The sequence below is a fragment of the Hypomesus nipponensis genome, chromosome 28 (genome assembly GCF_054491055.1).
Source record: "Hypomesus nipponensis isolate SF chromosome 28, ASM5449105v1, whole genome shotgun sequence".
Lineage (NCBI taxonomy): Eukaryota > Metazoa > Chordata > Actinopteri > Osmeriformes > Osmeridae > Hypomesus > Hypomesus nipponensis.
In genome coordinates, this window is record NC_140388.1 from 5517934 (window position 1) to 5527956 (window position 10023).

At 47.8% G+C, this 10023-nt stretch overlaps 1 protein-coding gene across 5 annotated transcripts; it reads right to left on the bottom strand.

Annotated features, from left to right (window-relative positions):
• Positions 1-389: 389 nt before the first annotated feature.
• On the bottom strand, positions 390-9463 carry prodhb (proline dehydrogenase (oxidase) 1b). 5 transcript variants are annotated; one of them, XM_084694508.1, is made up of 14 exons: positions 9072-9463; positions 8322-8518; positions 7076-7110; positions 6842-6991; positions 6465-6529; positions 6256-6372; positions 6073-6146; positions 5739-5820; positions 5233-5325; positions 4516-4662; positions 3919-4094; positions 2025-2123; positions 1178-1266; positions 390-982 (listed from the first exon to the last, which is right to left on the bottom strand). In XM_084694508.1, the coding sequence occupies exons 1-14, from the start codon at positions 9372-9374 to the stop codon at positions 792-794; spliced, it is 1818 nt and encodes a 605-aa protein (XP_084550634.1). In that variant the 5' UTR covers positions 9375-9463; the 3' UTR covers positions 390-791. The 5 variants fall into 5 exon arrangements, 4 of the variants coding, with proteins under 4 accessions (XP_084550634.1, XP_084550635.1, XP_084550636.1 ...); XR_014751012.1 differs by lacking the exon at positions 390-982 and adding an exon at positions 1482-1582 and having other exon boundaries at positions 1259-1377; XM_084694509.1 differs by lacking the exons at positions 390-982; positions 1178-1266 and adding an exon at positions 1273-1377.
• Positions 9464-10023: the final 560 nt, after the last annotated feature.

Below are 10023 nucleotides of genomic sequence, written 5' to 3' on the forward strand. Positions count from 1 at the left end.
CATCTTGGAGAAATCTCCTGCGGCCCGCTCTGGCCCCTGATGGCCCCTGGGGGGGGGGGGGGACTGGGGGACGGACGACAGCGAGCCAGCCTCCCTGAATCACCATCATTACACACACACACACAGGAATATGGATGTCGACTTTATGGTCGTTTAAATCACGCCTTGTTATTTTTATGAGTGTTGCCCCTCTCCAAGATAAATGGAGAGATAAAGAGGGGGAATGAGGGGAGGAGCTGACATTTGAGGAAGTCCTGTTGGGGCAGTAAAGATCCTGCTCTTGGGATGGAGGCTTCGGATGGGGGGGGGGGGGGGGGGTGGCAGGACAGGGACCGGAATGCTGATGGAGAACCGCAGTGATAAGAGAGAGGGAGGAGAGAGAGGAGAGAGAGAGAGAGAGAGAGAGAGAGAGAGAGAGAGGGAGAGAGAGAGAGAGAGAGAGAGAGAAAATACAGAGAAAATACAGAGAAAAGAGAGAGAAAAGAGAGAGGGGCAGTGTCTGGAGAGAGGGGGGGGGGGGTATGGCAAGAGATAAAGAGAGAGGGAAAGAAAGCCTGAGAGAGAAGAAGAGAGAGCCAGAGATAGGGACAAGGGCATTGCAAGAGAAAATGAAACGAAGCGAGGGGAGGGACAATTATTGATTAACGAGCGAGGGAGGCAGAACATAGCGAGACAGATAAACAGAGTCAACAGAGAAAGCGATGGATCACTGGACGAACGGGCCCGAGAGGGACACCGCCGAGGCAGTTCTCGAGGCTCCGGGCAGGCCGCAGCGCCCCCTAGTGGACGTCTCAGAAGGCAGGCGTGTAGAAGAGCTCCCCTGAGGCCAGCCTGCGCTTGAGCTCTTTCCACAGCAGCTCCCTCTCTTTCTGCGAGCCCTTCATGAAGCCCCGGTTCTCCTGGGCGCGCCGAGACAGGTAGGGGATCACCTCGTCCACCGGGCCGTAGGGGACGTACTTGTAGACGGGGAACCCTGCCTGGCCTGGGGCGAGAGGGTGGAGGAGAGGGTGGAGGAGAGGGTGGAAGAGAGGGTGGAGGAGGGGGTGGAGGAGGGCTCGGAGGACAAGGGGAGAGCGGCGGGAAAAGGGGTTGGAAGAGGGGAGGGATTAGCGTCGACACAAACAGCCAACTGACTGACGAGAACCTGGCAACGGGAAAGCTGCCACCTTCACCTTACCCAGTGGAAAGCTGATCTGGTCGCACATGCCCAGTAGCTGTCCGAAGTACACCTTGTTCTCCGTGGGGGTGAGGCCCAGCTCGTTCATCCTGCGGGGGGCAGGGACGTGACCCCATCACACTGAGCACAACGGCAGCAGGGTAACACCCTCTTTCCCCCGTTCAACTCCATCATACCAGCACAGGTCATGAGGCCACGAGCTAAATGTCAAGAAATGGCTTTTCTCTTTAGGGGCTCATTTACTGTATTTTCCGGGCTATAGTGGTATGCTGTGCTAAATGCAAAGGGTGCATGGCAGGGGTACCATTGTAATGTGCTGAATGAGCTGGAAAATCTCTCTGAATTTGCTGACGTGCTTAAATAAGTCCCCTGGGGTGTTCCCATGAACAGACAGGGTCACTGTGTCTGCAGAGGAGGATGAAGCAGAGGAGGAGGAAGAGGAGGAGGAGGATGAGGAAGAGGAGGATGAGGAGGAAGAGGAGGGTGAGGAAAAGGAAGATGAGCATGAGGAAGAAGAGGAAGAGGATGAGGAATGGGGGGATGAGGAAGAGGAGGAAGAAGAGGAAGAGGAGGAAGAGGAGGAAGAGGAGGGTGAGGAAGAGGAAGATGAGCGTGAGGAAGAAGAGGAAGAGGATGAGGAATAGGGGGATGAGGAAGAGGAGGAAGAAGAGGAAGAGGAGGAAGAGGAGGAAGAGGAGGGTGAGGAAGAGGAAGATGAGCGTGAGGTAAAAGAGGAAGAGGATGAGGAATAGGGGGATGAGGAAGAGGAGGAAGAAGAGGAAGAGGAGGAAGAGGAGGAAGAGGAGGAAGAGGAGGAAGAGGAGGATGAGGAGGAAGCTTTAGTTACCGTCTGATAGTGTGCTTCACCGTGTCCTCGTTGTGAGAAGCCACCATGACGTTGGCCTTCCTGTGGAGCCCAATCTCATCCAGCACGTAGTCCAGGCATCTGATCACACACACACACACACACACACACATGCACACACAACCACAAGCCCACAACCGCACACACACAGAGGCTTGAATTACATGCTGACAGAGCAGTGACCCAGAGTGTGCGGTTTCTGAGTGGAAAACTGTAACAAAATGACCTCTGGTGCCCTGCTAAACAGAGAACTGCGCATAGCAAAGTCTTCTTGCAGCGGCCTGGGCTCGAATCTGGCCCAGGCCCTTTGCTGCATGTCATCCTCTCTCTCCCCTACATTTTATGTCTCTGCATGAGTCACTATGAAAAATCATAAAGGGAGAAATGCGCCAACAAACAAATTTAACAAAATAAGAAGGTGACCTCTGACCTCTAACAGTTCTAAGATGCAGGTGGACCAGCGCATGTCCAACAGGACAGAGGGGATGATAGCTTATGGCCTTACACTGGGATATATTCCGTATTTCAGTATATAGACAGTCCCCCCTATTTTGACGATCTGAAACGCAAGTATCAAAACGCAAAGCGCAAGTAACTTTGTGGGCGTGACTTTAGCTTGGTTGATATTTTGCCGGCGGGATAAATGACTTTGCGCCTGGCGCAAATCTAAAAACGGTTGGTCTGAAGTAGCTACATTACTAATGGGTGTGGTTTGGGCGTAACGTGCAATAAACCAATCAGAGCATCATCTCACATTCCCTTTAAGAGCAGCGCTTGTTCCATAGCGAATTGCTATTATAATGGCGGATTTGCCAGGCGCACAAAAGCGGTTCATAGCCGAGGAGATCGACATTGTCGTCAGGGCCGTAAAAGATAGAGAAGTGACATTGTATGGAAAGGCAGAGCAGTTTTCTCATTGCAGTAAATTGCCCACTCATGCTACTCATTGAAATTATTATTCTTATTTTTACATATATATATATATTTTAAACTGTTATATTTTTTAATTGTTTAGTTCTTAGAATTAATTTAAGTAATGTACTTAATTTATACCAGCATATGTTTATTGTTTGCACCTTCCTGCCACAGCAAATCGAGTATTTGTGTAACATAAGCTTCATGGCGAATAAACCGAATTCTGATTCTGATGGGCATGGGAGAAGAAACCTAACCAAATTAGCTTCGGTTAAACTGTCATGGGAGGAAATTGCCACCGTTGTTACAAATGAAGTTCACATACATAGACATTTCTTATGAAAATCTTTTTATAATCATTGAAGAAATGTAACACGCCATAAATCAAAACAATGTAACTTAGCTTTGCAGAAAGAAGACCCTGGCCTCGCCAGCAGTGCACACGGACCAAGCTTGCGCCCTTAAAATAGCATCTGAATAACACGCCATTGACTTTAAACCACGTTTTTCCTGGTCAGTGGCGGAATTGTTTTTCGGAAACTGCAAAATAGCACCAGGGAACGTTTGCGCCGGAACACGCCTCCTTTTTCGCTGATCCGCCCACGGGAGCGCAAAGTCATTTCGACGTGCGTCTGTGGAGGGAAAAGTCGGCTTTGCGTCGAGTGCAAACTAGGAATGACACTTGCGTCGTTCACTAAGTCAATTGCGCTAGGTGCAAGATAGGGCCCAGTATATATATTTCATACGTTCAATTGATGATGTGTTGGCAGACCCTCGCACATCTGTCTGCCAGAGATGAGGTCACAGTAAAGTATTCACAAGCACACCCATGGATTCAACTGTAACCTACATGTACCCAGCCAGCCTGGTAACACCACCTGCGACAGCTACAGCTGGAGCGGCGGAGCGTGTGACCCTAGACCACAGGCTTGCAGGTCCTCAAAACACCAAGCGCATGTACCTGTGGTACATGAGGTTGGTGAAGTCGTAGTCAGGGTTGATGGGGTCGTCGTAGCCGATCTCCTGGGCCCGGCTCCTCTCCTGGTACATGTACGCGCCACGGACCAGCTTGGCCCCGAAGCACCAGCCCTCTCGCCGCGACAGCTCCACGTCCATGCTGACGTTGTTGTAGGCTTCCTGGGATGAAGGGACCACCTTCAGCACTGGGGGTTCTTCCTAGGTGTGTGTTCCTAGCTAATACCTGTGTTGGGTGAGTAACTGGGTTCCTAGCTGGTAGCTGTGTTGGGTCAAGAGGTGGGTTCATATCTGCGAGCTTTGTTGGGTCATGAGCTGCACGGTGCTGTGGACTAGTCCAATGTTATTGTTGCACTCTAGTTAGTATTCATACTATTATTACTGGTCACCGTGCCTGGAAGCTAAGATGTGTCAACTTTGCTTTACTATACCTAACTATGCGTGGATGTTGCCGACATTGAGGTAGGACTGGTATGTGTAAATGTAGGTTCCTAATGTTAAGACAGGACTGGTGTTAGATCTTCCATGTAGGTGATGTTGAGGTATAGGGCTGGTAGGTATGTTAGATCATGGCTGCAGGTACCTTGAGGTAGCACTGGTAGGTGTTGAAGATGACCGGCTTGTCTTTGTTGTAGATCCTCTGCATCTCCAGGGTTAGTCTACTGATAGCCGGCTGGAGGTAGGTCTGTTCTGCATCCACCATCAGACGCACACCGTGGTCCTCTGCATGCTATACACACACACACACACACATACACACAAACAGGTTATCATGCACAGCATATCCCAGAATTATTGTTATTGTTAGGTGTGTATCTGTCAAGGTGTGTATTAGGTTTGTACCAGGTGTGTATCAGGTGTGTATCAGGTGTGTGTCTACTGTGCCTTGGCCATTTGGTTTCCAGGTGTGTGTCTACTGTACCTTGGCTAGGTGTGTACCAGGTGTGTATCAGGTGTGTATCAGATGTGTACCAGATGTGTACCAGGTGTGTATCAGGTGTGTATCAGATGTGTATCAGATGTGTACCAGGTGTGTATCAGATGTGTACCAGGTGTGTATCAGGTGTGTATCAGATGTGTACCAGGTGTGTACCAGATGTGTACCAGGTGTGTATCAGGTGTGTATCAGATGTGTATCAGGTGTGTACCAGATGTGTACCAGGTGTGTATCAGGTGTGTATCAGATGTGTACTAGGTGTGTATCAGGTGTGTATCAGATGTGTACCAGGTGTGTATCAGGTGTGTATCAGATGTGTACCAGGTGTGTATCAGGTCTGTACTAGGTGTGTAACTCCTGTACCTTGGCTAGAAGGTCCATTCTCTGGAGCACCCTCTTCATCTGTTTCTCCTCTTCCTCTGAGAACTCACTGAGCAGAGGCTCCAGCTGTCCTGTCTGGCCGAACACACACACACACACACACACACATACACACATACATTTTGAAAACAAATACTAGTCTACACACAGAGATGTGTCAGCTACAATACAATATGTAATATATGTATATAGAATACAATACTATAACAATATACATTTACATTTAGTCATTTAGCAGACGCCCTTATCCAGAGCGACATACAGTAAGTACAGGGACATTCCCCCGAGGCAAGTAGGGTGGAGTGCCTTGCCCAAAGACACAACATCATTTGGCACGGCAAGAAATCAAACCGGCAACCTTCAGATTACTATCCCGATTCCCTAACCGCTCAGCCACCCGACTCCCTAATATATAATATAATACTATTAGTTTAGAACTATTATACTACAACTACTAGTTTACTTTACAGAGACGTTCGCCTGCTTACCTCCATGTTCGGCACCACCAGTAGGTCTGATGTCTTGGTTCTGTCGTCCATGAGGCTGTTCCAGTCCAGCACGTCAATGGTCCTGGAAGCCCAGAACAATTTAGCCTTTAGCAGGGTTAATCCAGTTTCCTCAGGGTAATAGCGTACTACAGAATAAACCATGGGAAAACAAATTCATGTTCCAGTTAGTCCATGAACCCGTTCCAAGGTATCATGTTTATTATTGGCACTGGATGACACGGAATTTGTGGTGTGATTTCCCAATGTTGTGTGGTTTTCAATTTGTTTTTGTTGGCTGATTCCTGTCTTGGTCAAGACATCATGTGGTCTTCACCCTGATGATCCCCGTTTCTCTGTGTCGAACCAGCCTTTGTAGTCCCCTCTGGCTCCCAGCCTGGCCATAAACTCCTGGAACAGCAGCACGCCCCAAGATCACAAACAGCATCAATACCTCTGTCAACACAGAAGCTGCTGTTTGTTTACCGCCCAGCAGGGGGGCTGGATGTGATAGACCCACCTGCAATTGTTCCACATCCAGCCTCTGCTCCAAGGCCTCCAGGCCCCCCTTCCCCTGCCGCAAAGCCAGGAAGCTGAAGAAGCTGCGCCATTTCACCAGCAGCTCCGAGAACTGGAGCTTTAGCGGAGAAGGACAAACAGGCAGTGAGCAACGCCGGCGCTGAGGCAAGCGCCCCCTCCAAGCTGACCCCTCCCACCCCACAGACCTACCAGGAACTGAGGCCGTCCCAGAGCCGTCATCTTGATGGCGGAGAAACCGTCCACCGAGTTGCCACCTGGAGGTCAAACAAGCTTAGCGCTAAGCCCCAGTCACATCAACAAGCACAGCTGCTAGCAGGGATAGATATGAAGGCCTGGTTATGGATAGAGTTGACCCTCGAGTGGGTCGGTAGGGAGATGAAGAGTGAGCACTCACATCATGATACAATTCCTTTGTATCGTTTCCACCCGTGCTTGGATGTTAATGTAAGGAACGGATAAGGAACACCCGAGTAATTACGAGAAATTCAACTGACAAACGGCATCATTGACCTTCTGAACAACTCCAGCAGTGTGATGTGGAGCAGCCAGGTGCTAGTGGGGCCTACCAGACGCCTGGATGCACTTGAGGAAGGTCTCCATATGTCGGTCACACTTTCCCTCGTCAGAGTAGACGTACGAACGGGCGCTGGTCACGCCCCCTTGGCGGTCCCCAAACTGTTGGCGAGCCTCGAACGTCTTCCCTTTGTGGCCCGTGCCTGAGGATTCAGAGAAAATCCGGTTTGGCGAACCAGTTGCATCGTTACAAACCTCGACTGGGAAACGCAAGCGAGGCAACTTACCGACGTTTTCTTTTGGTGCTGTGGACTCGCACGAGCTGGATGGAAACGACAAAACAAATAAGCAGAAATTAATGTCCTCTTTTGATTTGCATGTTATACGCCTCTTATTACGCTGTGCTTCAACACAAACACTCCCATTCGGATAAATACGGTCAGTATTCAGCCCTCAAGCAGACCTTTACTACAGAGGCTGAGTGACTCTATATCTCTATACCACAGAGAGATCCAGCTACACTAACATCATTACAGATCAGGCTCCGGTGGGCATTAGCACAAATGAGAAAAGAATTGAGACATACAGTAAGAACTTATACATGGTTATACTGCGACTGTAAATCGATAAGGGAATGTGTGTAAGGTCTCCAGAAGCTCAGCAGAGTGAGGACACTGTCTAGGCGCGGTACGAATTCTGGAGTGCTCCATCTGAAACCAGAACAGCTCCTCAATGTGTTGCGTCAACAGATCACCTAGCGCTGATCCCGGGAATGTCGATCAATAATGCATCCTGTTTCACCTCATCTGACTTGTGACCTAACCTATACTTCAGCAGACCTGTTCTAGTACCTTCCAAAGGCTTAGTTAGAGATAGCTAAGTAAAAAGAGACAGTTGAGTTATATTGTGCCAAAATATAAACCTGACATACAGTCTTATTTCCGTGGATAAAGTTGTTTTTAAAGGTCTTTTGAAACACACTTTTTGAAGGACAGGCTTTTAAAACAAGGCAAGATAGAAGATGAATAGTATTGTCCTCAATCAGAACACGCTCTGTCTCTCCAGCTGCTCATGTGACAGAATTCCTGAACACTGGGAGTTTACAGCCCATCCAATCACAGCAGGGGGGATGGTGTACAGGAGGACCAATCGGGGCTGGATGCTGTGTTTACATCCTGATAGTTGAAGTGTCACATTACAGTGTTCCTGACATTCACAGAGGGAATCAGACTAGTTATATAATCCGGCTGCACATGACCGATATGACACACTCAGCTTGTGGCGAAGTGTGTTGATGTGGCAAATACCAGTATTTATTTTAGCTGTCGAGCTACTGCTTGTGTATAAAACGTTGTATTCTCTCTGCCTCCGCACAACTCCGTATGTGAGCTATACTATCACACAGAGAACGGTGCCATAATACCAAGGACTGACATCCTCTGAACCTATGCACCCGTCTTCGACGAGCTGCCACGTTCGCTTTGTAAGCCCATTCAAATCTTCTTCTTCAGCGTCTTCCGGAAGCATACTCACTCCATCTCCTGCTCCTGAGAGATGTCCTCCTCCACGCTGTAGTCCAGAACGGAGCCCACGCCGAACGCTCGGTTCTTCTGGATCAGCGGCCCGACGGACACGTGGTCCTCTCCCGCCACAAACTGGCCGTAGAACGTCATCTTCATGAACTGCTCGAAGGCCTTCTGGCCCAGTAGCTTCTTACTCAGGTCCATCAACTGAAGGAGGGAGAGAGAAAAGTAGAGAGAGTAGGGTGACTACGCATTAAAAAGCTATCCATTTAAGCTCTACTCAAAGGCAATGTCCAAAACAAAGATACTGGCACAACAGATACTTGCACAACAGATGAATCCAGTATTGTTCTCTATATATATTAAACAAGCATCTCCTCTCGTTGTTGTTCAAGCACTTAGAGTAAAGCCTGGATATGCCTAAGGGGATATCCAAAACTAAATGAATGCCTGCAACGTGAAACGGAGCGTGTTAGGGATATGAGATTACTGGAAGATTAGATTCATTATTCAACTGTGTTTGTTGAACCACACCTAGTTTTACATAAGCATGTTCAAAGTGTTTTCATAATACACTTTTATCCCAAACAGAAATCAAGGATCGGAAGTGCATAGTCCCAACAGTATTTCTGTGGTTAGAGTCAAGGAAAGTGTGGAGGTGAAACCATAATAAGACTGGGAACACGTCATGAATGCTTAATATGTGATTTAGTTTACACAGAAACACTGATAGGCTACACAGACACACAGGTAACGTTACCTCCTTATTCTTATCGACCAGTATGTCATAAGTGCAAAGTTTGAAAACCACCAGACTTCTCAGCAGTTCTAAACTGTCTTTGCTTTTGTATGCTTCTTGTGTCTGCTCAAAATCCACCACAATTTTGCTCGAGGATTTCGGCCGCGAGAACTGTGCGACGTCTGTAGTGTTGACATTGCCCCTGTCTGTCCGGGCTGAAGCGACGGTAGACCGCAACCTTCGGTTGGAAAGGACATTTAACCTTCTACAAAGTATTACCACCCCAGCCCGTGAAAACACGGGCACAGTTTTAAAATAATACATTAGTTAGTTAGTCTTCAGTTAATTAGACGGACTTCACAATTTATGCGCTCTCACGGGAGCGCACCGTTCCCTTGGAGATGCCTGAAGGCGTGACGTCACTCATGCGTGTTGCAAAACACCGCCTATTTTTGATCAGGCCTAGGACTACCCAAATTTAGATAAGCCGGTATAAGACGTAACAGACAACTATTATATAATAGTGGGTTTCCGAACAGAAGAACATTTGACAATTGTTTTATTCTTACTTATAATAGCCTACGCCTATTTCCAAAAGCCTATTTCACAAGCTAGCCTATATCATTTGTGCCCACGCAAGCAGGGGCAAACAATATGGGCAGAAATATGTCACTAAACTGAATTTAAAGAATATATAGGCTTATCTTAAATTAAATTGCCAAATAGGAAAGAATAGGCCTATGTCTGCAATTTATTATGTTTGCGGATATGATGCCAGATCCGCTTACAAACACAAGGGGGCGATGTTGTATCACCCAAGGTCTTTAGGCGCGCCCTTACTCGCTGGCATGCGTGTAATTTTGAAAACCATTTAAAAGTCTGAAGTATTTATAAATAAAATACCAATACAAATATCATATGTTGCATGGTTTTAGAATGGACTTAACTTATCTTATCACCATATATTAGTTAT

Excerpts from the sequence above, each read along its gene's own strand:
- prodhb (XM_084694508.1), bottom strand. The coding sequence starts at position 9,374 with ATGTATTATTTTAAAACTGTGCCCGTGTTTTCACGGGCTGGGGTGGTA. Across the intron at positions 6,147-6,255 it reads TGGATGTGGAACAATTGCAG|GAGTTTATGGCCAGGCTGGG; the intron begins GTGGGTCTATCA and ends CTGCTGTTCCAG. Across the intron at positions 2,124-3,918 it reads ACCAACCTCATGTACCACAG|ATGCCTGGACTACGTGCTGG; the intron begins GTACATGCGCTT and ends GTGTGTGATCAG.